This window comes from Chaetomium strumarium, assembly GCF_033439665.1.
Source record: "Chaetomium strumarium strain CBS 333.67 chromosome Unknown B0T15scaffold_4, whole genome shotgun sequence".
NCBI lineage: Eukaryota > Fungi > Ascomycota > Sordariomycetes > Sordariales > Chaetomiaceae > Chaetomium > Chaetomium strumarium.
The window spans coordinates 272,869-300,750 of NW_026944432.1; the positions used below are offsets into that span (position 1 = coordinate 272,869).

Here is a 27,882-nt window from a genome sequence, read left to right on the forward strand (position 1 = left end):
CCTCGTCACTGGATATTGGAAGTTAGTGGTCGACTTGCCCCACCGACTAACCAGAGCTGGAAAAACCACTGCACGGCCCAGGAACAAGTCAAGATACCGTCAAGCACATACACTTTTCTACTGCAGCCAAAGTACCTAATACCCAATTCTCCTCCTTTCATTTGCAATGACCTGTCTTAAGCCGTCGTCGGGGTATTGGGTGAGCCAACTGCCGTAAGAATTCTGTTCGAACCGCATCCCAAACCTCCTGAACAGCCCTGCGAAGCTGTGCCCGGGTTAACCGTTGAACATCATAGCGTTCCTCGATCCAGTTTTTCATCCAAAACCACACATTTTCTATAGGACCGAAGTCTGGGCTCCGTGCCAGCCACACAATGCACCCAATCCCATGGACTGTCAGCAACGCCCTGGTTACGCGAGCTGCGTGGGGTGCTGCATTATCTACAACCTACTCGATCGGCAGCCTGTCACTAAACGTGGAATCCTTCGCGCGGGTCCTGTACGGTCGGTCACACTCCCCGACAGCCACGGCGACTATAATTATAGCACTAGAAGTATTGTCACGAACCAACCATATAGGCCAGCCAGGTGGGGCTGTGCAGCCGACAGGAACGCCAATCGGGACACACGGAATGTCGCGGACGATTCATGAGGGCGCCAAGGGACGACAGCGCCCAGGAGCGACCATATGGACGCCCAGGGACGCTGGCGAGCACGAGCGTCCACAGAAAATAGTTAGTATATAGTCACTCGTTCTGGAGGACTCTGGGAAAACAAGCCAGTATATAGTCATTCGTTCTGGAGGACTCTGGGAGTTCGCCAGTGAGAAATACAAGCAGTTCACCTTACCTACTATTGAGGCAATTGCTTGTGCAATTGTTGTGAACCTTTTGGCTTCACCGAGACCTACAGCCCGACCAGCGATACCTTCGACAGAAGAACCCTTTCAGAGGCAGGACTGCCTGGGTTTCGTCACACGTTGCTCACTCCCTTTGACTTTGTCACGGTTCAGATCGAAGGTACCAATCCGACGCCATGAGTCGCGCCAGCTCCAACGTCAGCATAGGCTCTGCACCCACGGACGACACTGCCAGCATTGTTGCCACGCTCCAAGCTAAGATCGCTGAGCTGGAGAAGGAGGCGGCCGTCCATCAGAGCCTCATCAATGAAGTCTATAGTAAGCTCGATGACGCCGAGAGAGCTAAACTCAAGATCGAAGCACCCGACAAGTTTTATGGGGAATAGGAGGACCTCTCGCGGTTCTTCACGGAGATGTCCTCCTACATCGAGCACTACGATGTTCGTTTCCCTGACGAAGATACCAAGACCCGGTACGCAGCCTCTCGACTCGGGGGCCGAGCCGCCCGATGGTTCGAGCCCACCCTCAAGGATTACGTTAAGAACGAAGCCAAGAAGCAGCAGTCGTTCACGTAGCGGGTGTTTGGCGACTACGAGGAGTTTGAGAAGGAACTCACTAGGGTGTTCGGGGACCAAGACGAGACGACCCACGCTTAGGATCGGCTCGCACGCCTACGGCAGACGAAGTCGGCATCAATATACGCGACCCTGTTCCGACAAGACGCTATTAGGGCCGGTATCAACGAGGTGCGCCTGATGCAGTTGTTCTATAATGGCCTCAAGGAGGATGTGAAGGACGAGCTGTATAAGGAAGACCGACCTGCGACTCTCGATGAATATATCGCTAGAGCAGTATGGATCGACGACCGATTGTATGCTAGAAAGCAGCAACGGAAAGGCTATGGACGACTCATCATCGGGGGACAATACAATGGTGGTCGCAACTAGGCTAACCACGGCAAAAAGCGCCAGTACCCCAGCACGGCGTATGGCACCCATGCAGGACCTATGGACGTGGATGCCACCCAACGCGAAACAAAGAAGGGATCGAAAGACAAATCCCAGATCACCTGTTTCAACTGCGGCAAAAAGGGGCACTTCAAGCGGGAGTGTCGCAGCCAGAAAAAGGACTGGAGACCAGTATCCGGCAAGGAAAATGCTACGATCGAGTCAACTACGAAGGTGCGAATCACCGAGGTTGCTGTAGCAAGCTATATATAGAGCGACTACGACGACGATATCGAACGATACCTGGCTATAGGAGGGTCGGATGACACCTCTTAGTTAGAAGGATCAGACCAGCACGATACGTTCAAGGAACCTGTCGCTGGTTACGACATCGCCACTGAAGCCGCACGACAACTCGCAGAATCATGGGGGCTCCAGTTGACCCAGGACGAAGACGGGCGATGGAGAACGCGCCAATCGGCTGACGAACCAGCTGGACCCAACCCTGTGTTTCTCGCGCAACAAGTCATGGAGCTAGAAGAAGGACAAGCCGAGCTCCGAACCACTATCCGAAACCTAGGGGCAGAAAAAGCCCGGCTGATGAACCAGTTGGAATTCGTCAAAACTAAGCTGAGGAGAATGGAAGAAGAAGGGTACGAAAACTCTTGGGACGGACTAGAAGAATACCTTGACAATGGGAAACCCGACGAAGTCCGGAACCCGGAATGGGAATACTAGTTGGCCCTACGACAAGCACGGGAACGCAACAAGGAAGAGCCAACGTGGCGGAAGTTTTGGAACAAGCACCCTACTACTAGCAGAGGCCTCAAGACATATGAGGTGGAGCAACAGGGATATGGGGAGGTATTCTAGTACGAGAAAGGAGACGCTGTTCGACTGCACCCTTGGTTCCAGTGTATCGCGCATGGATGCCGGTACCACTTCCGGTCGAAGTTCGACAACGATCACTGGCCTATACGCCCAGTTGACAAGGACGCCAAACCACAGCCAGTATGGTGGCTTTGGGACGCAGGACGAAACGAGGACTCGCGCCTGTGGGAAATCAGGAACACCTACGACGGCGTCATCTACGCAGTGCCCAAGAGAGCATGGCCGGAAGCCTGCGTACGGGCTACAGTAGATGGCATGTGCGAAAGCCCAGACTGCATCATGCATATGGGGCAGAAACTCAGGGAAGCCCATCGCAATGGACTGTGGACCCAACGGACGAAACTAGAAGAACTCCCGCAGCTTGACGCGCTGGACGCTGGTCAAGAAGAACTGGAGGGGGACGCCCCTCACGAAGAACATCAGGAGTCGGGGAAAGGGCCAGGGCCCTCCGAGGGGCCCGAAACCCACTAAGTCCACAACGACGACGAAGGACTCGCAGGTGCAGGAGGAACCATGCGAAGAAGAGAGTCCACGACCTCCCAGCAAGCCTGACAGAGGTAGCTGCAACTCAGAACGACAAGCCTGATGACCGGATTTTGGGTCACAGCGCAGTGGAAAGGACACCAGACATTGGCATTGGTAAAGCCCTGCTCGGCCAGACAGCTGAAAAAGCGCTGCCAGCAACCCAACGTCGTATCGTCGCAAAAGTGGCTTTGCTTCAGATATCGTAGGAACATGTCCTCATATCGTGAATAGTTCTTGAACTCTGTCGTCGGGCTAGAAATCGAGTAGTTGTTGCAGAACTCCATCCAGACTCGTCGTACATTGCAAGGCAGCTCATCCACAGGTGACTGCGGCTGGTAGGGAATCGGTCCGTGGTAGAACAGCCACCTCCTCGGGTCGTCCTCCTGATGCTTCATCGCGACTGTGCGTGCGTGTAGGGGAACTCCCAGACCAGCAGTAGAAGCGTGCTGTTAGCGGTCGTAGGGGAAAGAGAACCTGGAACGTACAAGTCCTTGGTCACAACCTTTATACCCGTGCGGCTGCTGCCTGCAACGCATTACGCACGGACGCGGACATCCCAATTCAGTGCCCCCGGAAAATGCCTTACCAATGCACTGCCCTCCCTACCTGAAAAACGTGGAGGCCCGGCGTGGCCCCACAGTGTAGCAGGGCACGGACCAACTGAGAGTTTGGATTTTCTAACTCGCAGTCGGTCCGTGCACAACATAAAGCCTCTGCGGCAGCAGTGCATTGGCTCTGTCCCGAGACGGCCGCTTGCAGGTACGCTCGGTGGCCGCGTGTCAAGACAGCCCATGAGAAGGCTGGGGAAGAAGGCGAAGGATGAGCCCGGTTCGAGTTTCAACAATCCTATTGTCTTGACTTGAGAGGGCCTGTCGTAGAGCATGCGTCGGGGTTTCCGGCACCGCATCCGTGGCGGGAACCGCGCCTCGCCTGGAGGGACGAGGCAGACCCAGAATGCCCAGGTCTTCGGAGTCAATGGTGCAAAGCCTGTCGCCACGACGACGAGGAATAGAACGCGGCTGGCACCTGACGGATTCATTGCCTCGGCCGCCGGAATCTGACGTCCGCAACGTGGCTCCGCTGTGCCCCGCTTGCGGACTCTGCCGGGGCCGTGGGGCCGCTCAATCATCTCCGCACGCCGTGTCGGGCTGTAACTTCGTCACAACTGCGTGCAACGCGGCTTCCTGGCCTGGTGCGTAGTGCGAACCGGAGAACCGACACGACAAAGCAACGAAGGCTTTGCATATGGCAAGCCAACGCAGTCGAGTCCGTGGCCAATGGTGCAGCTCGTGAGTTGGCGCTGCATACGCAAGAGGCGCATCAGCCTACAGCTGGTAGCCCTCAACCCCGCACTTTGGTCAATGAGCATAAAGGAGACGACAGGCCCACTGATCTCGGCTTTGCTCTTCAATCCTCCGCTACAGTGGCCGCACTACGCAGACGATTCTACGAGCCTATTGTTCATACATCTGCCCGCCGCCCAATTGACAATATGGCAAAAGAGAAAAAGTCGGCCACCGGTGCAGACCGTTTCCCTGAGGAAGTCGACATGCGACCCGAATCATCGTAAGTGTGTTCTAGCGGGCTACACCACGTTTTACGCTAACAAAATATCAGCCCGTATACAGCCGACATCGTCAGCTTGCTGTTAAAGGACGGGACAGCACTCAACATTCCAAGTCCCCTTCTTCGCAGGTGCCCAAAGCTGCCCTGTACCTCTATATGGAGCACAACCCCGCGGCTCGAGATTACTCAGGAAGTTGGACATGTTCTTGCCCATTACCTCTTCACCGACACCTACCAGTGCCTCAAACCAAAAGGGCTGTCTCCTCATGAAGAGGCCGCTGCGGAGTTTACGACAAGTATCCAGGTCTACGCCTTGGCTCGAGAATATGAGCTGTCCTCGCTCGAGGAACTTGCCAAACTCGAGATTGAGAGGCTTGGAAACGGACTACCCTTCTCTGTGGTCCTTGAGATTGTGCGGGATGCATATCCAGAGCCCAGCGCAGACGACGTATGGTTCAGCGGCTATTTGAAGTCAGGCCTCGAGTCGCTTCTGCGCAATCGATCAGAGCTATCAGATTATGGTATACCGAATGCTAAGCGCAAAACGATATCGGTGGCCGACTTGCTCTTCAAAAACCTGGTCGAGTTGGTCCGCGACCACAAGATTTTACCTCGGGGCCTCAACGCTCCTCCGCAAGCCGAGGCGCTCGAAGAGTCTGCTTTCGTGATGCCAGTGCCTGCGCTCGGATCACCAGGCCTACCGGAGACATGTGAGCAGGACCTGCCGGGAGAAGTTGAACCGAAACTATGCGAGGCCGAGACTGAGCCAGAGCCAGGCCTCGAATCTGACAAGAATAGGGATGATGATTTCTGGGGCCGGTTTGCCATTAGGACACAGGTATACGAGCCCGAGCCCGAGGAACCAGCAATCGAGCCCGGGCCCGAGGGACCAGTATTGGAGCCCGAAACCGAAAAGAACGAGGATGACCCCTGGGCGCTCCCCATCTCCAAGAAGAGCAAGGGAAAGAAGGCAAAGAAGAAGGCACAGACGTCTCAGCTCGACACCGAGCCTGAGTCTAAGCACGAACCCGAGCCTGTCAAGGAACCAGCAACGGAGCCCGAACCCGAAAAGAATGAGGAGGATGACTTCGGGGGCTCCGGTGTCTCTAGGAAGCATAAGAAGAAGAAGAAGGGGAAGATGTTTAAGCCCGAACCCGAGCCTGGGAAAGAGGATGGCTGGTCCCTCTGCGAGTCTGATGGCAAGGAGATCAAAGCGTGGACTGTTTGTGAGCGTCGGTCAGAGCATGTACTTGGGAATGGCTGGGAGGCATGCTGTAGCTGCCAAGACTTTATACGTCAGCTTTCTCGGCAACTCCCTTCGGGCAGAGCTAGAGATTAGTGTACTTGGAACAGCTGGTTTGGATTCAGGGGACTTCCTTGAAGGGAATATGTTAGAAAATGGTGTACGGAGGGCGTAATTGGGTGCCTTTACAATATTTCTCTCGCTGTTTAGTCCCTTTGCTCACAATATATTTCTCCTTCCTTATCCTTTTCAACGCATTTAGTCCTAAGGACCCTACTCTAGAGAAGTCCTCTTCGGCCTCCGGGCTTGTCTAGGGAGCATTGGCGCAGGGACGACGAAACTGAGCCAATACAGCAGGAACAGTAGACTTCCTGAGCCCGAAAGAATATACGACGAGGGGGATGACAGCCCAGTTATGCAGAAGATGAGGCGGGCTGCTGAAGAACCGATTCGCGTAGGGTTGTTGCTTTGGCTTTGTTGACAGCGGGTAGCATGTTTTAAGGAGGTTGTCCTATGGTCCGCCGCGACACATACCGCAGCGACGTGGTTGGGATCGTCGGTAATACTAGAGAGGAACGCGAGCACGGTCGCTAAGCTGCGTTCTCTATCGAAGGATATAACATAGCCTCGCCGGTGTACAGGCAGGCGATCGGCGGGATTGGCAGACGGCAAAACCGAAATGGGATGGAGAAGCGAGAGGAGCGCGATGTTTTCGGCGGTCGAAATCGCGGGAGATCTGAGCGGACTGGCTAGAAACGAAGTGTCCTGGGACCAAATACGTCTTAGGAATAGAGTATCCTAGGACCTGATGCGTCCTAAGACAGCTAGTTAGTCCCGGGATCAAATACGTCCTAGGAATAGAGTGCTCTAAGACCAAATATGTCTTAGGAATAGAGTGTCTTAGGACCAAATACGTCCTAGGAATAGCGTATCCTAGGACTGGACACGTCCTAAGACAGCTAGTTAGTCCCAGGACCAAATACGTCCTAAGACGGCTAGCTAGCCCTAGGACTAACTATGTCCTAGGGACAGAATGCCCTAGGACTACATACTGCTCATTCTAAGTCATCATTGACATTTAAATTACCCGCTGGAAGCATGGGAACACTGTTCAGACCTAAAGATAGAGGGAACGCCAGCAAGAACCGGCTCTGTCACGGATCAGTAGCTGCAGGCCAGGCTCAATGGCTCTGGTAGGCAACTGACTGTATTGTAAGAATACTGAGCTTGCAGGAGGAAAAGGAATCCTCTGGAGACTGCAAGATGCGAAGGAGTCTAAATACAGGAAGTGGGGCTTTGTGCCATGGAAGGTGGGACATGGGCCCCACCACTGATAAGATAAGGCCAACACAGGACGGTGGGTTCCACCGTTTACAGGCTCCCTCTTTGTGGGGAGGCGGTCTAGCCGTTGGCTGTAAACTTCCTTACAATCTCTTCTATATTTGCTGTCTCTATAAAGTACAGTACCAGGGCTGTTTCAACAGTCGTGTTCAGTTTTTCCCTATAGATGTCGTATATAGAATAAGAATCTCCCTCCTCCCTACTTCTCTGTAGACTTCAAGTCGGGCTTTCAAGCCTCCTCAGTCTCATCCCCAGTAACTATAACTGGCTGGGGATACATCGTTTCCTTTTATTATTAGCAGCTGTTGCATCATAAGGGGCACACTACATACCAAATCACCCGGCTAGATGGGCACGACATCCCTCTCTGAACGGAAGACGAAGTCTCTTCGTGTCCTCGGGATAGATATCGAGAAATAGATCCTAGCGCCGTAGGCCTGATGAAGAGCATAACCAGTTTTGGCTAGGGTCTGCCATCGCTTCCGGAAATTTTCGCCGCTTCTGTCCCTTTTCCGTGGTTGCTTATATAGTGAGTGCTTTTTACATCCAGAGCCTTCTAGCATTTCTTGCGCAGATTGGTCCATAGTTAGTATCGGTTTCTCTAAGTGTTTGTAAAAGAGAGGTGCCTGCTTGCGGCAGGTCTCATTCGAACATCGAGCACTATAAGTTAATACTAACTGCAGGCCGTTAACGATCCGAGGTTTGGGTTTCTGATCCCGGATCCAAGATCTCGGCTTTCAGCACCCAGATTCCTGGTGCACAGAGATAAGATGATTAGGCGCCCCTTTAACCCCTGAAATAGACTCCACATGCAGGGAAGCAGGAAGTGACAGCTTAAGTAGCCAACACAGAGGAAGCCAGATGTGGCCGCAATTAGCAAGGCGCAGTGAGTTCCGTTTTAGGCGGTGGACTTTTGTTAACAGCCACTGCAGCCCAAAATGGACTCAAGGAAGCCAAAAGTGACTGAAAATAACAGTGGGGCTAGAAGAGGGAGCAGGGGTCTCTGGTTGACCAGGAGTAGGCAAGCAGGGGTCTCTGGTTGGCTAGGAGTAGACAAGCAGAGGTTTGTGGTTGACTGACCAAGAGTGGGCAAGCAGGGGTATGTGGTTGACCAAAATAAGGGGGGAGGGGTAGATGGAGAGAGGAAAACTTCTTTTCTGTTGCCAGATTCCCATATACGAGATATTATATCCCGATAACGTAGCAAACTACTAACCTACCGTGAGCCAATCATCGCTGTGTCTAAAGCGCGCGCTTTGTGCAGTCGCAGATTTGGATAAAAGTGACCGTTGCTACTATATTTAGAGAATCTCTCCAACCTGTATTAAAGTGGGGTTATGATATCATCTTGTTACATCCAGGGGATCGAGATCTGAGATCCGGAATGTTGTGCTCAGCTACCGGCCCGGCTTTCGGCCGCCGGCGGAAGAATTGTAGCATACCGCCGTGAATGGAAACGTGTCTCGGTCCGCTAGATCGTGATCCACTGCTCTATGGGGTTGAGCGCAAGGATTCAAGTTCCGGATCCCCGCTCTGCAACCCAACCTTTACCCAATTCAGAGCGAGCTGAAACGGCCCCTAGCCACGTGACCTCATCTGCTGAAGATCCCTGTGGACCTCCCTTCGCGGCAGCACTTCGCCAGATTTCTCGGTGTTGTCCTGCAAACAGGGAGCTGTCTCTACTGTAATATTAGGTTGCAGAGACACAGATGGACAGCCCTGAGCCGTTGCTAGAGTGACTCCATCATTGCCGTCTCCCGAAGCCCTCCTATAAATGCGCTGTCCGGAGCAATGGAAATGGGTGAAACCCGCAAACAGAGTCCCGGACACTGCCTGGAATCCATAGACAGGATCCCGAGGCAGAAAACATGGGGTAATAGGATACTAGATGGAAGAAAACGTGCCGACGACGCAAATATCCTCCGCACCATTAATTCCGACAAACTGGTACAGGACCGCTGCCGGGCTGCTCATAGGGGTCATAAACGACAGCACCCACTGCTAAAACGCTGTTTAAATGCGACGCTTTGGGCTGCTCTAATACGTTCACTGAGAAAGTTAGATAGTTATCAGCTATACCTTAGGTCCGACCGTCTAATAACTTAGTTGGGGTGGGTGTCTGGGAGGGACAGTGCGAGCCAATGTTTATTTCTCAAAGTGACGTAGCTACTACCTAGACCCTCGACGCAGTGGCCCTTGATATCCCTCGAGCCCACTTCCTGACACACACCCCCTCCATCACTGGCCGCCACCTTCTGCCTTACTGCTGTTGCCACCTCGATGACCCAGAATGCGCCGAAAAGCGTCCGTCCGCTTCTCGTGGCGCTCGTTGATCAGTGTCTCAGCCTCGCTGTCTTCTGCCCAGAGCTCGGTCCAGTAGCAAGGAAACCGCTGGCCGGGTCTCCAGACACGGCCACAGGCCTGCTTCGAATCGGACTCGACGAACGGCAGGTCGAAGAGGATGGCGTGGTTCGCCTTCTTGAGGCTGTCGAGACCGGTGCCGCAGGTGCCGACAGTGGCAATGAAGAGCGTAGGCTTTGCCGGGCAGCCAATCGGAATGTCTCGGAAAGCACCCTCGATGGCCTTCTTTCCGTCTACGGTAGCCGCCGAGAGCACCAGGACAACTTCCCACTGGCTCGACCAGTGCTTGTCCGCGTACGCGGCGATGATGAGTGCGACTCCCGGACGCGAGGCGAAGACGCAGGCGTGCTTCTTCAGCGGCACTGGGCCGGCAATTCCCGTATCGCCTATATCCATGTCATGGAGAGCTCGATCGAGGCAGCGCTGGAGCTGCTCCATTTTTCCGCTGCCGCGGGTGATGACGTCGATGTATTGGCCGACAACGTGGTTGTCACGGCCCTCCTTCGTAGTGATGGCACGGTTTATCGTGTTGCTGTTCAACCATGCGGCTGGGTCCGACGAGATATCGTTGGGCAGGTCGACGATACCCGGAAACGACCCGAGCCAGAGCGTCCGCATGAACGACTGGTTGAAGCGGGCGAACTGAAAGAAGCGATCCCGCATCGCCGCGTTAGTTGCGGGCGTTTGTTTCTCAAGCGTGGCGCGGGCCTCCTGGCTCCATGCGGTCGTCAGCAAGCCCATCTTGCGCTTGAAATCCTCCTGCTGTGCCCTCGCAGATCTGCAGGGGACCCGTTCGTGGCGGAGCGGCGGGAGCGGCAGCAGCACCTGACCGTGGAAGAGGTCGGTTGTCGTGCGGAGCGTCATGACTCGCCCGAGCAGGTCGGAGCACGTATTCATTGCCTCCTGGTATCTGTCCATGTCTCTCGGTAGGCCGGCCTTCGTAGCAGCGTCGATCGTCTGCGCGGCGGTACAGAACGCAGTCAAGTCGTCGGGCGATACGATGAGTGACAGTACCTCCTTCAGGCTTTGCTGTAGCGATACAGAGATCGGCGTTGCGCTTAGTGCTGCCAGCTTGAAGCGGTTAGATGGGCCGGCTTGGCTCCGGAGCTGCTGCAATGTCTGGTAGACGACAGTCGAGGTATGCTTAACAAGGTGGAACTCGTCTAGGACGACGAACCTAGGCGCCACCGCCCATGAGGCAAGGTATAGTCGTAGCGACTTTCTCTGCTGCTGCGCTAAGTTGTAGGCCCGGGCAAAGTAGTTGCGGCTACCGCCCTTTGACGAGAGCGATGCCGGGCTGCTACCTACGACCACGAGCCGGTGCTTGAGAAAAAGCCGCTGCGCTTGGTTTGCTGTATACCCCATCTCGGAACCCGAACCCGGGACAAGCATAGGCGCCATCCCGTGGTACCCCTTCTTGGGTAGAGCGTAAACCGGTCGTGCACCTAGGAAATGCGTCAAGATGTCGCTTTGGATGTCTCGTGAAAGGGTGGAGCCTGTGCTTAGGTCGATAGTATCTACGAACGAAAACCGTTGACGGCTATGCTGGCCGTTATCCGATCCAGGCCGCTCTATCTCCTGCTCCAAATACCGCTTGGCCTCCTTGGCGAACTGGCCGGCAACGCTAGACGGCGTGAAAACGAGCGACGGACCGGGTCCCAGCTGCCGGGCGATGTCCGAGCTGAATGAGTCGGCTACGCAGCAGCACTCGATGCTCCATGGGTTGCCCGAGGGACAAGGGCCTGTGACGCCCTGGGGGTTATGCCGGCGATGCATAGTGACTCGCGCGTTGTCGGCCGCGGTGGTGCTCCACTCCTGTCTAACCTCGTAGTGGTTGAGTTCCACCAGCCTTATGACGGCGACCGCAGCCAGGCTGACGATGGTTTTTCCCAGCCCAGTGTCGAGCGCCACGATGCCGCCGTTGAAGTGCCCGCCAAAGCTCCGCTGCAACAGCGCGTAGACCGCCTCCATCTGGTGAGGGTGAAGGCACAGGGTCGTTCCGAGCAGCTTGACGCCCTGGTCGTATGCCGTATGTGCTTTGTCGTGACAGAAGAACCTGCACGTCCTCTCCCAAATCTCCGAATCGTCCGCAACATGAAGAACGGCACGGAGATCCCGTAGCGGGTTCATCTCGTCGGGGATTGCGTCGTTATCGTCTGCCTCGCTGCCCGGGCCATCTTCGTCCGGGCCCGACTCTGCTTCATCGCGCCCTTTGAGGGTAGAACGCCGCTCGAATAGAAACTGCACATCCGCGTCGTCACCCGAGTCCGTCGGCGCGTCTTCCTGTTCGCCTTCAGGGCGGTACCCGTCCCTATCGTCGTTGTCCTGGTTGCCGTCTTCATTCTCGGCACCCCTCGTGATATCCTTGTGGGCAGCCTTGGCGTGCATGGGCACGACCTGTTGAGTCGCAAGCGGTTCATCTCTGGAGCAATCCGGGCAATCATCGCTCTGGCGATAGCCTGCACCCTCCCGCTCGAACATGGTGTTATCCATATCGCTGGCCTTGGCTGTAGAGCTCGTCTTAGTCATTGCATTATCTTTCCCAGCCTTCTTGGACATGGCTGCGTCGACTGCATTGCTGATGCCAGCTGCAAGGCCCTCTCGCTCAGCTATAATGTTGTCGTCCGCATGGCTGGTCTTAGCTGCAGGGCTCGCCTCGGTCGTCATATAATCTTCCCCCTCCCGCCCGAGTACGGTGGTATTGTTAGCATCGTTGATATCAGCTACAGAGCTTGGCTCGGCTGTTGCGGCCGAGGAGACATTCCGCACAACGAGCTCGAGCAAGGGAAGACTCGCGCTCCCGTCCTATCGGGTAGCTGCGCACTTGTCGAGGTGGAGAAGGAGAACCCGCAGATCACCGGCCGATCCAATGTCGTACCGACCCGAGGCAATGCCGTCGCCTAAGCCGTCGTCGCAGTCAGAGTCTTCGTCATAGCCATTGCCCATCCCAGGACTACCGCCGGCCGCCGGCTCCACGTGCGCCGCCAGAACGTGCGTCTGAACCTCGGCATCGCCGTGCGCTGCGCTGCGGGCGACGAGGTCCTGAAACATCTTATCGCAGTCGACGTATTCCGGCAGTAGCCGGTCGCTAGTCGCCGCCGCCGCGTGATTGACAACCCAGTGGGCCAAAATGTCGGCGAACAATGTCTGTCGGCTGCCGTCGGGGTTTTCCTTTCGCAGTAGCACCTGGACATCCCGCAAATTGAGGCGCCTGGTAGTTCTTTCTTGGCCCGGAGAGCACTAATCTCCGAGCGTTAATCGTCTGCGCTTCACGTCCTCGTCTATCTTGTGGGCCGTGCCCAGACAGAGAGCTGGCATCATCCGTTTTGCAGCTCCGGCGCGCGGTTGATCGTCCATGTCGGCGGCCAGGTGTCCCCAACGGTGGCAGTGGTCGGGTGTATACGTGCGGTAAGCTGTACTATCACTGTAAGCGTCCGGTCGTCTGTGTAGGACCTTATGGAAGCTCAACGCGCGGTGCTTACCTGGCGGCGCCGTTTGCCTCGCGCAACAGGTTGGCTAATGAAGAAGACTGCCGCCCATATAGGAAGTGAACCGAGTGCTGACAATCGGCCGGGTCTTTTATACTGAGCGCGCCAAGGTGTGACTACTATTCGAGTCGGTTAGTATGTCGTACAATTGCAATCCTGAGGGGAAGATTGCGGAATGATGCTTGTGCCTCGGCTTACCTAGTTCCCGACCCTCTTGCACCAGACCCTGTGCAACACGCTACGCGCTTAGCGGGTAACAGCGGTATGGATCTCAGAAAAACGAAAACAGACCTCAACACGGCGATTGAATGGAAGGTGGCAGAGTCAAAGTCGAGGCTGAGTTGAGGGGTTCCGTATGGTCGGTGGTCGGTGTCGCGTATCACACGCATTGGCCACTTCTGGGGATGCCGATGCAATGGAAGAGTGGAGTCTGTTGCAACGTGATTTAAAACGTGACGTTTTTGGCATGGGGTTTCTTTTCCGGGGTGGGGCAAAGAAGCTTTCGTTCCTCAAGGCGCAAGGCACTTCTACCCCACCTTCCAACAATGGAAGGAGCTCCATATATCAATGGGGCCTATTCGGAAGGCATCGGCCCCGACCTGCGCACGAACCACCATCGCACGGCAATGTGGGGCACCGGCAGCATGGGCTCCTGGTCCGCATTCAAGCCGGTCCTGAGGGCCCGACGACTCCGAGCGCTCTAACCACTACCCTAACCCTCGTAGTGCCAAACTCCGGCTGCACTAACACATTGCGATCCTGCAGCAAGCAATCACAGCTCCCAAGACCCCCTGCGCTGGCCCTAGCCCGCACCAACGGCATTGTCTAGCTCCCCAACGCATGGCACCGCAGTCCCCTCTTGATTGGCTGCCACCTTCCCAGTAAGCCAAGACTTGTCTAAAGCTACTGTAGGTGAGAAGCTGGGTTGGCCGTTTAGGAGGCCTAGCGAGTCAGGTACTTATGTCACTAGGTAGACTCTGCCGAGCGGGAGAAAAGAGCGACCCGCTTTTCAACCGGGCCCCTCTGCTCCTCTCCTCTGCTCCTCGTTCTCCTCTGCTCCTCTTCCTCTCTCCTCCTCGGCGCATCTTGACCAAGATGGCATTTGCATTGACCTAGCTCAATTTTTCGCCCTTTCTCGATAGCAAGGTCGCTGAAAACGTTCCGGCTCGCGCGATAGGTTGGTGAAGTTTGTGCGAAGGCATTATTGGCGCGTTGCGGCCCGCTAACTAGGCAGGTCTTGCTAGATTAATCAAGCAACTGCCCTTCGCTCGAGATAGGGGAAGGCGGCGACGTCGGCAAACATCCCCTGCAATGACGGGACTTCCGACAGGTGCGGCAGGATACACCAACATTCTGACACCTGTCCGGAGCGCGATTATCACGACAGACGATGATCGTATTGAGCGCCCGGTCGCGCCGATGGGGACGAGCCGTAGGGGAAGCACTCGGACTCTGACAGCACTACCACTGGAGATTCTCCAGAACATCATTCAGCTTCTCATACCCACCAATCAAGTCCTTACAGTTCGCTACCCATACCCTAAGCCCTGGAAAGGTCCACGCACCTACGGTGCAAAAAGCCTGATGTTGAGCTGCCGAACCAACTATCACGCAACGATCCCCATATTATACGGCTGGAATACGTTCTGCTTTGATCAGGACCCATACAACAGCCTTCCTCTTTTTCTCCAGAATCTTCAAGAATCCACATTTCTCTCTCTTCGTCGGGTGCAAATCCGCTGCTCGGACACCGACAATCTAATACACGGGCTTGATCTCCTGGTTGGGTGTGTTTCGCTTGAGAGCTTGGAGATTGTTACTTTCAGGTGGCCAATCGCCAAATATCATAAATCTGTGCTTGAATGTTTTCGCCTTAAGAGCTTCAGAGTCGGCCATATTGAGCATAAACGTGGCGAGTGGTTGCAGGGCTTGCCCGACCTAATCATGAGCGATATGAATCGGACAACCAACCAGCGGCAGCGAGTTGAGATGTCAAGGCAAGCAAAGGTATGTCTTCTCTTGCCTATCTGCTTATTCTATACTCACCTCGGGTTTTAGCTCGAGAAATGGGGACTTCATTTTTATAAGTTACGGAACGGGGAAAAACCAATGCTGGCACCGCCGCGGAAACGTCGTCGACGGTACTGAGACGCCTGCACAGCTGATTCCTACCGATAGAAGGCAGCACCTGATCGACGTCTCTTAACTCGCCCAAGAGTAAGGCGTAGCCGTCGTGACCCCGAGTCGCATACGAAGGACGGCCAATCCGTTCCGGTATCCCGCGGTAAACTCGACTGCGCGACTCTGAAGGGGAGAGGAGACATAGGAATTCTGCGAGAATGTGGCAGAGACGTAGCTGGCTTGTGTATATATCTACGCTGTTTTGTGTGACGTCTTTTCGGTAGTACTACCATTGTGTTGTATTTTGTATCAGATAGGTATCTCGTGCTTTCGGGACTGTGTTCACTAGTACTCCGGAGCTTAAGACCACATTCGGCCTGGTATGTCTGTGTTTTCTGCCCAATGCACCCGCACTAGTTATTCTCTCCTCATACTTGGTGATGACGTGACTGGTAGCGTCGCCGACATCCCACGGGCTCGAAGTGTACCCGTACTCGACCAGACGCTCGGTCGGTCCAATGTCCAAGTGTTTGTGCAGCAAGACGACGCCGAGCCGCTCCTGGACGTCGTGGTCCAAGAAGAGTTGCCGAATTGGGCCAGAAACGTTGGATTCGCTATCCAACTAGCGGACTCGAAGTAAAGGAATAAAACAGTGTCTTTTGTTTGGCGTTTGTACAGGTATGTTGCTAAGGCAGGTCCCTGTCATCGACGGTAGCGCCGGTATACCGATCTTCCTCGCAATCACACTCATTACAAGAATCCAGATCCACTTCATGTCCTGCTATATCTTTCCAATCATTGAAGGTTTCCGAAAACTTCAAAACACTGCTCTCCAAGGTCACCATCCTTTTCTCCGTTCTTTTCTCGGCGTTGGCTTGACTTGACATGATCCGTTCCATCTTCTCAAGCAACTTATGCTGGTTTTCGATCATCCACTGCATCGAAATTTCCAAAGCAAGGAGCCGTCTGAGCAGGGTTTCGTGATCCGCAGCCGGCATTTGAGCCTGCGTTTGCGCTATCGGAAAGGAAAGCAGATGCCCCTCATAAGTGGCAGCAACTGCAGGGTTCTTGCTAACCGCTGTTGGCGCGCTCGTGTAGGCAGGAGACTGGGTCGGCCAATGGGTGCCGGGTGCATTGTAGTTGAGATTTCGGAATGCTTCGAAGCCTGGATACTGCGACATTTTGGTAGGCTTGTGGATTCTATGCTTCGAGTGCTTTGGGAACAGAGGGATGTCCGATTGCTCCTATATATGCTTCAGGCGTTTAATCTCGGCACCTTTACGCAAGCGCTCTGACGAACTTCGCTTATATGCCGAAATTCCTTTTTTATCCCACCTTTCAAACTTCTGGTTCTGTGATAGGACCGAGGAAAGTGCGTGTTGGTTATTGGCGGCAAGATATGTGCGGAACAGGGATGTTGAGCTGCCGAGGGAGTCACGATTGACATGAGTACGGTGCGAGCCTGTAGTTGAGACTCGAGGAAGATCCCGATGTCTCCGCTCTGGGCTGATATTTCGAGTTTCACTGCGCTGTCGAAATAGTTCCCGAAAATAGAAGAGAAGCGGGAAGTGCAGAGGAGCTTGACGCTCGAGCCCAGCGACCGAACCGCAGAGATGAAGCGGAGAGCATCTTCCTCGGATTCAGTACACTCGTCCAGGGCATCAACAACGACATGGAATGTGGCCAGGGGCGCTGTCAGGGCTCGAAGTGTCGCGGTGACCTGGGCTAGAGTCGGGCGGGTGCCGTGCTTCTTGTGTCCCTGATGCAGTGAAAGCACTTCAGCAGGTAAGGCTTTGGTTGTACGGCGTTGTACAACCTGCTGGAGCATGCTCGAGAGTAACGCAGCTGGGGCCTGCTCTTGCCTCCGACTGTAGTCGCAGTAGATGTAAGCCCAGACATTGCCAGGAGCCGCGTTCTGCCGCTCCAGGTGATCGATCACTAGTGACCTATTCGGCATTGGTCTAAGTCAGCATCCTTCTCGGGGCCAGAGCAATAACGGTCGGGATACCGACATCAGACATGTCTTGCCGGCTCCGGCTATGGCGTGGAATATCAGCACGCGCTAATGCCAAGTACTCGCAAGGCAGCAATGGGATGGACATACATATTCCCGGGCACCAAAGCACTTCCACGTCGCCATAAAGCCATCGCTTGAAGCTCGGGTGGCCAAGGAACCAAGTGCCCGTCCCCGACTGAACGTTCTCGAGAATGCCGAGCTGCCGGGGGCGATAGGTCTGGGGGCTAAGTCAGAGGATTATATTCTCTGCCTCGTTGTCCAGGGATCTTGATCTGGCGTTCTCAATTCCGTGACGAATATCGTCGAGTTTAAGATGGGATAACTTCGCAAGCTCACTGCAATCGCGGAGTAGGTGAACAGAGGGTCGCTGCGCACAGGCAGCTAATTCGCAATCAATTGAGGGTAACAGCAAATGGTGATGATGTCGTCTGAGTGTCCTGCAGCCAAGCTAATGAAATGTGATGAGCACCCGGGCCTCCAACTCCAGTATCTGGGCCGAGTTCAACTGGTACAGTATAATCCGCGGCCGCCTCTTTGCCCATTTAAAATAAGACCTTTATTACTGTAGCAATACATAAAGGGTCCACACCCTCTGACCGTTACGGTGCCAAATTGACTTCTAGTTTTGAGGAACTTCTCGAAAGTGCCAGAAATTAGCATAGGAAGCTATAAATTAACCGGTTCTCCCACACCCTTCCTGCGGCACGCTATGAAAAGAAAAAATAGAGAAAGTGCAAGGAGCCAGAACGTCAAAAGTAAAAGAGCACAACTACTGAATCAGATTGCTGTCTGTGAAGATGAAGAACAAGATACGGCCTGAAGAACAGCCGATTGACACAGCCGTTCCAGATATAGCAGAAGATGATGGCCGATACTCAGGCGGCAGCCATAGCAGGTTTTCTCCTTTATACGTAATCCAGGTACCGTTGCTGCTCAAGCCGTATCCAATAGCGGCTGGTGATGAACGATCAGTAGAGGTAGGGTCAAAGGCCGTACAGATTCCGACGGTTTTCAAGTCGAATGTGCCAAGGTCGGTATGTACAAGGTCGGGGTTATATTCATGGAACTGGAGACTGTCGATGCGACCGATCTCGAGCGTCGCCACGCACTGGCCGGTCGCCGGATCCCAGATCTTGACGGTCTCGTCGTATGACGCCGACGCCAGCCGGCTCGCATCGGGCGACCAGGCCACGGAGTAGACCGAGTAGCGATGGCCCTCGAGCGTCGCCACGCACTGGCCGGTCGTCGGATCCCAGATCTTGACGGTCTTGTCGTATGACGCCGACGCCAGCCGGCGCGCATCGGGCGACCAGGCTACGGAGTTGACCGAGTAGCGATGGCCCTCGAGCGTCGCCACGCACTGGCCGGTCGTCGGATCCCAGATCTTGACGGTCTCGTCGCCGGACGCCGACGCCAGCCGGCGCGCATCGGGCGACCAGGCTACAGAGTAGACCCAGTCGCGATGGCCCTCGAGCGTCGCCACGCACTGGCCGGTCGTCGGATCCCAGATCTTGACGGTCTCGTCGTATGACGCCGACGCCAGCCGGCTCGCATCGGGCGACCAGGCCACGGAGTTGACCGAGCCGCGATGGCCCTCGAGCGTCGCCACGCACTGGCCGGTCGTCGGATCCCAGATCTTGACGGTCTCGTCGTATGACGCCGACGCCAGCCGGCGCGCATCGGGCGACCAGGCCACGGAGTTGACCGAGCCGCGATGGCCCTCGAGCGTCGCCACGCACTGGCCGGTCGCCGGATCCCAGATCTTGACGGTCTCGTCGTATGACGCCGACGCCAGCCGGCTCGCATCGGGCGACCAGGCTACGGAGTTGACCCAGCCGCGATGGCCCTCGAGCGTCGCCACGCACTGGCCGGTCGTCGGATCCCAGATCTTGACGGTCTCGTCGCCGGACGCCGACGCCAGCCGGCGCGCATCGGGCGACCAGGCTACAGAGTTGACCGAGTCGCGATGGCCCTCGAGCGTCGCCACGCACTGGCCGGTCGTCGGATCCCAGATCTTGACGGTCTCGTCGCTTGACGCCGACGCCAGCCGGCGCGCATCGGGCGACCAGGCTACAGAGTTGACCCAGTTGCGATGGCCTTCGAGCGTCGCCACGCACTGGCCGGTCGTCGGATCCCAGATCTTGACGGTCTTGTCGTATGACACCGACGCCAGCCGGCGCGCATCGGGCGACCAGGCCACAGAGTTGATCGAGTTGCGATGGCCCTCGAGCGTCGCCATGCACTGGCCGGTCGTCGGATCCCAGATCTTGACGGTCTCGTCGCCGGACGCCGACGCCAGCCGGCTCGCATCGGGCGACCAGGCTACGGAGTTGACCGAGTTGCGATGGCCTTCGAGCGTCGCCACGCACTGGCCGGTCGTCGGATCCCAGATCTTGACGGTCTCGTCGCTGGACGCCGACGCCAGCCGGCGCGCATCGGGCGACCAGGCCACGGAGTTGACCGAGCCGCTATGGCCCTCGAGCGTCGCCACGCACTGGCCGGTCGTCGGATCCCAGATCTTGACGGTCTTGTCGTATGACGCCGACGCCAGCCGCCTCGCGTCGTGCGACCAGGCCACAGACCTGACATTGTTGCTATGGCCCTCAAGTGTTTGTAGACATGCACTCCAATTGTCCGCCATGGCCGGTTTTCGGATGATCCATTTAGGCTCCTCATTTTTGAACTGATTCTTCGTTATGCTACGGGCCGGGCTGAATACAAGTGCTGAAGCATACACCTGCAGAGGGCTGTTCTCAATTGCCCGCTTGTGGTAGAGGACAAACCGACATGCATCTCGGACTCGACGGAGGAGAAGTGATGCCTCTTTTCCTGCCTAACAAAAAGTTAGTGTAGCCTCTATGTCGCACCACTGATAGCTTACCTCGAGCAAACCCCCAAGGCCTAGCATTGAAGCGACTCCTTCTGATATGCTCTTTTGAAGGCTAAGCGCCTCGAGCCAGTGAAGATACTTCTCACGCAAAAAGGTATCGATCGATCCGCCTTCCTGGAGGTCACTCTTCGCGTTCTTCTTAGGATCACAATCACGCAGATGGTTAATCCAGTATACGCACGAGTATCGAACTGCGGCTAGCGGATCTGAACCGGGTGGTTTGACTTTGTCGATAGAAACTCCAGGAGCGCCAAGGTTGTAGATGTCGCGTCGCAATGTTTTCTGCATAACTCGAAGCGATCGCGAGAATATAGTACGGTGTACTTCTTCTCTCCCAGATGGAAAGATCTCATCGCGTGCCTGTTTGAGCAAGAAGTCCTTGGCGGATTGATGGACAAAAGATATCGTGCGTTCTCGAAGTGTCAGAAAAGAGCCGCAAAGCCCTACAATCTCTGCTAGAGCTTTGCCATTGCCAGAGACACGGTTGGGCGTGTCCACGAGTGCCGGTAGTTCGTCCAATGTGATAGGTCGGTACACGACTGAGACGACAGCCAGTATTCTTTGAAGTAGCTTAGCGTGTCTCGAGTTGTAGATCTGGTCCATCATCCGTCTGTAGAGTGCATCGAGTCCAGGTGGAAATGTTGTCAACATTTCCTCTGCTTCCCATCCCGAGATGTTGGCGAGCTGTTGGCAGACCAAAGCCACCCAGAGGAAGGTGCCATGTGCGTTCGTAGACAAGTAGCGTTCGATAGCGCTCCTTGTATCGTTGTCGTATTCATTTCGCTTCGCCAACCCATCCACCTTGAACCGGACGTATGCAGTAACAGCCGCGGAGACGGACGCTTCATTCAACTCAAGCGACAGCCTGACTTTCTGCGCTGCGGCGTCAAGATCCTTCTCGATGCTCGGCCAGTTGCGACTGGATACGACCCACTTGACACTCGAGTAAGCCGCCGACGTCTGGACTACAAGGTCAAGAAGCAGCTCCCGACCTTGAGTACACTCGTCAAGCGCATCGATGATCAGGTAGGTGCGAGGCAGGCTTGGGTCCTCCAGAATGCCGGTAAAGATCTCCGACAAGCCTACCCACGCATTCACATCCCTGAAGAGTGGAGTCCCTGCAGGATCGTACTTCTTCTGTACGTGAGAGATAAGCGATGGCTGTTGGTCCACAAGAAGGTAGATCAGGCCGCGCAGGACAGCCGCGGCATTGTTGATGTTCGCATCGATGGCCTGGCAGAAGAAGAATGAGAGAAGGCCGGAGTCACAGGTGGCCTTCAGCTCGTTGATGATACCGCACAGCAGCATAGTCTTGCCCTTGCCGGGATCGCCCTTGATCCAGAGCAGCCGGCTCTGTCCATCGTCGCGCCATTGTCGGAAATCGGCGTTGTTGAGGACCCAGCGATATGAGTCTGCTAGCAAGCCGCCTTTGGTCTGCTCGATGCGCGTCTTGTCGTGCCGCGGGTCTGTACGGCGCAGGTCGGCCGGACAGCGATCTTCCGCTTGATTGTAGACCCGTTCGCCCCTTGAAGCCTTATTGATCTCCTCTCGCAGCCGTCTGAATGCATTGTTTTCCCCTTCGCCATAGATGAGCGGCATGTGGATGTCGAAAATGCCCAGTAGCGAGTATGCCTTGTCTTCCTTGCGTGTGGTGTTGCGCTTCTCTATCCATGCCATTCGCTCGGAGACGCTGAACTGAGATAGAGGGCTACCTCGAAGGGCTCCGACAGGGATTCCCGTTGTATCGTAAATATCTTGCTCTAGAGATCTCCTGTTCCCTAGACGTACGCCTTCTTTCGAGAAGAATTCGACAGACGATGGAGCGATGAGCTCTTGAAGGGTCCATCCGCGGGTAAACCATTTGCTGCTTCGAAAAGCAACCTCCCAACTGGAGTTGTCGTCAGCGCTGAGGGAGGGGATCGAGACATCTGCGAGATAAACATAACATTTCGCCGCATCACGGTACCAGCGAAACATGGAATTGATAGCTTCCTGGAGCTCCGTGTTGTCCGGCTTGTTGATGCAGCATGTGTCTACCCAAAAGAACTGCAAACCGTCACGCCATGCTTGATCTCCACAAAATCGGATCTTGTTATAGCCGACTTTGTTTTCGCCTATACCATCCATCAGATCCTGAAAGCTGATCTCCTCCTCCTCCGTACCCCAGGTGTGCGAAAGTATCGCATATCGGGGAACGTTGCTGGTAAAGAACTTGGTCAGGCGGATATCGCCGGCGGCGTTGCGTTCGAGAAGACGCATCGTTCAGGAATGCCGGGCTCCGGGCTCTCTCCGCAGTTTCGCTGAGAGACAGCTATATATTGGTGTTGAGCAGAAGAGGCGGGCGGGATGCGCGACAGAGGAGATTGGTAGTCATGGGATCTGCGGGCACGTATAGGTTAGAAGACGGTACTGCTATAGCTACGATTATAGGATATATAGGGATTGGCTATTACAAACAACTTCTAAGAGATGTGGAAGACGCTGGAGGTGTCTCCTGAAGTAGGTTGAGAGCCTTGAGATCTCGAAGAGGGGCCAATGGCGGATTTGGAGAAAGCCTCCTTGCTGTCCTAGACAAAACCGCCGGCGGCTACGGAGAGCTGCAAGCGGACGATCAATGTCGTGCAAACCATGGGGCTTGATTGTTGTATGGAAGTTCAAAGGTAGTTGATACCGTCTTTGGCAACCTTTGGGCTCGGTCTTCTCATTTGGATCAGCAACCCCGCATGTTGGGTTGTTCTGAGTGTGGCACGCGAGCCCGGCTACACAAACTCGGCTGTGCGAAGCCGGCAGGCTTCTCATTGGTGGCGTTTCCCGTAACTTTGCAACAGTGATATTGCAGCTATGCATTTTCCAGCTGGAGGCATGGAATAGATTTGATATGAGCGCGACGTAGTGGGTAATCGAAATGACGCCCTGTGATGATTAAGGAAAATTATACCTTCACTAGTTAAATAGACAGTGGAAGGAGGAATTGCCAGGTTAGCACTGGATAGCTGCGTACCGTAGGCGGGATCAAATATTAGCGGATGAAATGCGGGTGAAGCTGCAGCAGTTACGCGGATGTTACCTTGTGCTTCTGAATTTCTCCAAGGTAGTCCCGGTTTGTGCTTGGAAATCTTTCAGATTCTAAGGAAGTCATAATTCCAGTAAATGCTAGATAGAAGAATGTATGAATTTAAACAGATGATCAAGACCGACCTGACTATATGACAAGTACCGCGTCAGCAAGGTACAAGAGAGTTTCCATGGCGATAACCCGCAACGCTAAAAATGGGTTATAGACCGTTGCGCTAAGAATTCAGCAAGATGTTTGGAGCGGAAGGCGATTTCGCTAGAGACTGTACCGCCGGACACAAGCTGTATGCTGTTGGACAAAGTTGTGGAAACCGAAGCTCTTGGGAGGCAAGGGCAGTAAGCAAGGCGGTGAGCAAGGTGGTAAGCAAGGGTGGTGAGCAAAGGCGGTGAGCAGATTAGTAAGCAAGGCGGTAAACAAGGCGGTGAATAAGGGCGGTAAGTAGATTAGTAAGCAAAGCGGTGAGCAAGGTGGTAAGCAAGGGTAGTGAGCAAAGGCGGTGAGTAGATTAGTAAGAAGGCGGTGAGCAAGGCGGTGAGCAAGGCGGTGAGAAGGCGGTCTAGACAAGGTGGTGAAGAATCCGGTAAGCAAGGCTAATGAGCTAGATGCGGTCAAATTAGGTAAGGTGCAAGCTGTATATCTCACCACCTTCCTAAACAGTCATTATGTTCCACGGACTGCTTAATTTGTAATGGCTCTAGAAGTCTATTGCAACTAACTGGTGATAAACTCTCTGAGTATACTAAACTTGAGAAAAGGAGAAAGAAAGCTGGTAGGGGCTGTAGGTCCTGGTTGTTTGGCTAGATTGATAAGAGAGCCGGTGGAAAAGAAATGTCTGATAGTTAACTGGGCGTAGAAAGAGAGCAAAGGGCTTCTATGAAGGCATGGTGCAAAGCAACAACCTGGACCCGCGGCTTTGATTGACCGCCTTGGACTGCTGCGCTTCAGCAGGAACTCTCCCAAGCCCTACTCGCAACGGCCGAAGCACGCCCAGGATGACCATGTCTGCGGCGTACCACGCAAGCACCCCCCATGAGAAGCACTCGGGTCCGTGCGGGCCGCGAACATTTGCCATTCCTCCACCTAAGTTCAGCCCGAGATTCTCATTGACCTGGTGCGGACAATCCCTTCCGCTGATGGAACTCCCGTAGTATCTCAGGACATCTGTTGAAATGCCTAGCCGGTTCCCAACTATCGTGCTCGTGCCCGTACCCTTCCCACCTGACAAGGTATTCTATCTGCTTTCCCCGTTGTCGTGAGTCCAGGATGTCCTCGACCTCAAAATAATTGTCTTGGACTACGGCCATAGGAACGACTCTTGAAGGGTGTATACGCCCTGTTGAGGACGTTCTCTCCGCTGCTGACTTGCGCCGCGGGATTCCAGGCGTGCGCTGCTTTTGTTCACGATTTGCCGAAGCATCCCACTGTAGCTGGAACGTCGTGACGCCCTTCACTATAACGCGCCTGAGAACTGCACCGTCAAGTGGCCACTCCTCGACCTTCGCGACGGGTGCCTTTGTCTCATCTTTCGAAGTGGACGTCCCTGAAGATGGTGGGATGAAAAGGCCGCGCTGACTTCGGCGGTGCTTTGAGGGTTGAGCCCGTGGCGGCTGTAAGCCGGCGCAATACAGACGTGTCTGCGGCCTGGACGCCGTTTCATGAGTTGTAGGAGTCGAAGGGCTCATCCTGCGGCGTTTGCGCGGTAGTTGGGTGGCGGCGTCATCCCGAGCCTGCTCTGTAGCGCCGTTCTCGATAGGACCGCTGTCCTCTCCATCGATACCGCAATGCCGACGACGATCGATATTGTGCTGAAGGTTGGCCCGGTCTTGGCTGGCGGATAAAGGTATGGGTGGCTCGGCATTGGGCAGGTTACAGCCCCATTCGTTTTCGCTCTCATTGTCTGACAGTCTGCGTATGCTTGTCTGACATTCCTGCCCTTGTGGTGGCACGACAGAACCCTTTTCATTGGTCTGCTCTCGTCTGTGGTCCGGAAGCGGAGGATGACAGTGTTTTGGGTCGCTCGTTCGATTGCTGCCGCCGTAGTGATCATTGTGCTGTGAGAAGCAGCTGCTATCGGCTCCCTGCTGCGTTTCGGGTCCACAGCTGGAGGAGGGATTGCGTGAAATGTTGGACTGATGGAGTTTTGCAGCCTTATGTGCGCTTTCCCGGGCACGGCTGGCCTGCAGGCGCCGTCGTATCGCCTGAACTGAATACGGGAACCTCCTATCCCACTCGTCATTCGGAAGGCTCAGGGTGCCATCTCGATTAGACGTCATTCTGCATACCTCTGTGGAGGGGCGAGGATCAGGCCGCAATCCAAGACCATGCCCTTGGGCCACATTCCCAGCAGGGGATGCGGGGACTCTCCCGGGAACAGCCCGAACAGACCAAGCCTTGTCATAAACAGTGCTGTCAGAAGGGAGTGCCTGCCCTGGCTCACTGCCGGCGTAGCTCGCCGAACCTGAGGTGTCCTTCGCATGTAAAGAGTTCGGGTTACGTGCCTCATGCTGTTGAGTTGATGCAAACTTCCTGTCTAGACCGAGTGCACCGGTGGCCGATGACTTTTTCGTATCTTCGGCACTGACACCGGGTGGGGCGTCGACATTCTTGTCTGCTCGGGTGTCAGCGTGATTGGTTTTCCCCCCCGTGATGGTAAGTTAGGCACATACCAACCAATGGCGGGACGGTAACGTTGGGACGACCGTCGTGGGGGACGCGACAAACTGGGAACGTATGCCTAGAATCGCTATGAGGAGGGTAGCGTGCTTCCTGCAGCGGCGGTGGATGTAGAGGAGCTTCAGATGTAGCTGCAGAGGGGTCCGTATTTCGAACCGAGACACTAGGGTTCGCGAACGCTGGGTGGTCAAGACAGACGGTTGCCATCGTGCTGTGAGTGGACGGCGCAGTTGGTTCGCAGGAGTTTTAAGATACTTGAGTAGAAATCGAAGAGAGCAGAAGTCCGCAGACGAGCATCTTGTTTTCCCGGACACGGGGAAATGAGCGAAATATATATGCGTGCGTGGAAGGCCTCCGACCGCAACAGCGCCAAAGTGCTTGTCCCAACGCTCCGCTGCCACCTCTTCCTTCCTCGGTCCTGCCTCCTCGCATGGTAGCCAAGAGAGTCGATCCACCGTTTCCTCAAGTCTTTGCTAATCACGCAACCACCGAGACTGAAAGGAGACGCCCGGAAAGGGGAGGCCTCGCAGACATTGTGTCGCCACGAACCACGACTCCGATCGTAATCCCGCATGGTCCAGGGAGCGGCTAGCCGCTGCGATGCAGGGGCACCATCTCCTCCCCCACCCCCACCATATGTCTCTTCCCCTGGTTATCTCATTAGCTGTCGCATACGGGCAGCCGCCTAGCCCATCGGCTTCCCCGAGTCGTGTCTGCCTCGCCGTCAATTCAAGGCATGGATGAAACCGGCCTACCTCTGAGATCCTTGGAAGAAGCGCAGGGATCGGTGACTCCTTGCAAACGAGCCGAGAAGTAGGCCGGGCAATCCTGTGGTGAGCCCCTTTCTCGCCTTCCCGCCCTCCTCCTCCCCCACCCCCTATGGGTGTATAAGCGTAGCACTTCACGCATTGGCCCGTACGCCTCAGACATCAACCCGCGTTGCCGATCCTTTATGACGCTGTCAAGGCTTGGCACTGCTCGGTATAGTATCCTCCGCAGAGCAAGGAGGGTCAGGAGAAGAGGCAATAATGCAGGACGAAAGACGAAAAATATCTACGTGCCTAGAAAGCCTCCAACCGCAACATTATCGACGTCCTGGTCCTAGTTTTCCACTGCCTCGTTCACCTTACCCTATCCCAGCGGCTAGCCAAGGAAAACGTACTTCTATCGTGCCGCCTCGCATTGTAGCCAAGACCATCCGGTCACCGGGTTCCTCGAACTTTCGCCAATCGCGCGATGGCCGAGGCGGAAAGGAAACGCCCGGAGAAGGGAGGCCCCGAGGAGACATCGTGCCGCCACAGATTACGACCGTAACTTAATGCCGCATGATTCAAGGGGTCGCTGAAGGTTGACCAGGGCGGCTAAGCTGCAGATGAGCTCGCCGCTTCCAACCGTCGTCTCGCTTCTAGAACAACCAGTAAGAAACGACCTCTCTCCGAGCTATCTCGTACGGGCGGCCGCTCTACCTCGTTGTCTTCCTAGGTTCGTGCCTGCCTCGCCTCAGATTCAAACGAACGTACGCCATATGGATGGGACTAGCTTGCGTCCGAGGTCGTCATACGGGTAGCAGTGTTGGCCAATTTCTTTGCATGAACCCCTCGGTCCTTGTTTCCTCTTACGGCAGCCGAGCCCTAGCAGGCCTTGTCTCGTCGAGTATCAGACCAGCATATTGACCTCCCTCGGGATCGCCGTGACTGACGAGGCAGACTTGGAAAGGAGTATCCAGGAGGCAGAGACCGGTGAGGGCATTTCGTGATCGAGCCGCGCCGGTGATTGTCTGCCTCGCGCCCTGAGCCGGTAGCAACGAGCTTTCGACCGTGGTGTGCGCTTCCTGCTTGTACTGCGTGCGGTGGAGGGTCTTCGATTCCCTTGAACCCCATGGCT

At 55.2% G+C, this 27,882-nt stretch overlaps 10 protein-coding genes across 10 annotated transcripts; 3 read left to right on the forward strand and 7 right to left on the reverse strand.

Moving 5' to 3' along the window:
• The first annotated feature begins 151 nt into the window (after positions 1–151).
• On the forward strand, positions 152–844 carry B0T15DRAFT_531235 (uncharacterized protein). The gene has a single exon (XM_062869238.1). The coding sequence runs from the start codon at positions 375–377 to the stop codon at positions 744–746; it is 372 nt and encodes a 123-aa protein (XP_062720850.1). The 5' UTR covers positions 152–374; the 3' UTR covers positions 747–844.
• A 3,870-nt stretch (positions 845–4,714) lies between these two features.
• B0T15DRAFT_484814 (uncharacterized protein) lies at positions 4,715–6,127 on the forward strand (the record flags this gene model as incomplete). Its single annotated transcript, XM_062866244.1, has 3 exons — positions 4,715–4,788; positions 4,840–5,521; positions 5,741–6,127. 3 exons carry the CDS (start codon positions 4,715–4,717, stop codon positions 6,125–6,127), a joined length of 1,143 nt encoding a protein of 380 aa, XP_062720851.1.
• Positions 6,128–7,427: 1,300 nt separating this feature from the next.
• B0T15DRAFT_531241 (uncharacterized protein) lies at positions 7,428–8,495 on the reverse strand. Its single transcript, XM_062869239.1, has 3 exons — positions 8,051–8,495; positions 7,705–7,937; positions 7,428–7,658 (listed from the first exon to the last, which is right to left on the reverse strand). Exons 1-2 carry the CDS (start codon positions 8,181–8,183, stop codon positions 7,717–7,719), a joined length of 354 nt encoding a protein of 117 aa, XP_062720852.1. The 5' UTR covers positions 8,184–8,495; the 3' UTR covers positions 7,428–7,658; positions 7,705–7,716.
• A 962-nt stretch (positions 8,496–9,457) lies between these two features.
• On the reverse strand, positions 9,458–11,970 carry B0T15DRAFT_531245 (P-loop containing nucleoside triphosphate hydrolase protein). The gene has a single exon (XM_062869240.1). The coding sequence runs from the start codon at positions 11,861–11,863 to the stop codon at positions 9,611–9,613; it is 2,253 nt and encodes a 750-aa protein (XP_062720853.1). The 5' UTR covers positions 11,864–11,970; the 3' UTR covers positions 9,458–9,610.
• Positions 11,971–12,118: 148 nt separating this feature from the next.
• B0T15DRAFT_379477 (uncharacterized protein) lies at positions 12,119–13,147 on the reverse strand (the record flags this gene model as incomplete). Its single annotated transcript, XM_062864244.1, has 3 exons — positions 12,119–12,474; positions 12,592–12,775; positions 13,007–13,147. Coding segments are annotated over 3 exons (681 nt in total), but the record flags the coding sequence as incomplete, so codon positions are not given.
• A 1,043-nt stretch (positions 13,148–14,190) lies between these two features.
• B0T15DRAFT_531251 (uncharacterized protein) lies at positions 14,191–15,769 on the forward strand. Its single transcript, XM_062869241.1, has 3 exons — positions 14,191–14,398; positions 14,466–15,228; positions 15,280–15,769. Exons 2-3 carry the CDS (start codon positions 14,533–14,535, stop codon positions 15,367–15,369), a joined length of 786 nt encoding a protein of 261 aa, XP_062720855.1. The 5' UTR covers positions 14,191–14,398; positions 14,466–14,532; the 3' UTR covers positions 15,370–15,769.
• Positions 15,770–16,597: 828 nt separating this feature from the next.
• B0T15DRAFT_396946 (uncharacterized protein) lies at positions 16,598–17,588 on the reverse strand (the record flags this gene model as incomplete). The annotated part of the gene is made up of 3 exons (XM_062864871.1): positions 16,598–17,288; positions 17,355–17,379; positions 17,447–17,588. Coding segments are annotated over 3 exons (858 nt in total), but the record flags the coding sequence as incomplete, so codon positions are not given.
• Positions 17,589–18,128: 540 nt separating this feature from the next.
• B0T15DRAFT_397004 (WD40-repeat-containing domain protein) lies at positions 18,129–18,620 on the reverse strand (the record flags this gene model as incomplete). The annotated part of the gene is made up of 1 exon (XM_062864875.1): positions 18,129–18,620. A coding segment is annotated over one exon (492 nt), but the record flags the coding sequence as incomplete, so codon positions are not given.
• Positions 18,621–19,628: 1,008 nt separating this feature from the next.
• Positions 19,629–22,508, reverse strand: B0T15DRAFT_383696 (uncharacterized protein; the record flags this gene model as incomplete). The annotated part of the gene is made up of 2 exons (XM_062864264.1): positions 19,629–20,192; positions 20,241–22,508. Coding segments are annotated over 2 exons (2,832 nt in total), but the record flags the coding sequence as incomplete, so codon positions are not given.
• Positions 22,509–23,979: 1,471 nt separating this feature from the next.
• Positions 23,980–26,233, reverse strand: B0T15DRAFT_574518 (uncharacterized protein). Its single transcript, XM_062870956.1, has 5 exons — positions 25,992–26,233; positions 25,763–25,933; positions 25,608–25,731; positions 24,656–25,425; positions 23,980–24,405 (listed from the first exon to the last, which is right to left on the reverse strand). The coding sequence occupies exons 1-5, from the start codon at positions 26,203–26,205 to the stop codon at positions 24,197–24,199; spliced, it is 1,488 nt and encodes a 495-aa protein (XP_062720859.1). The 5' UTR covers positions 26,206–26,233; the 3' UTR covers positions 23,980–24,196.
• Positions 26,234–27,882: the final 1,649 nt, after the last annotated feature.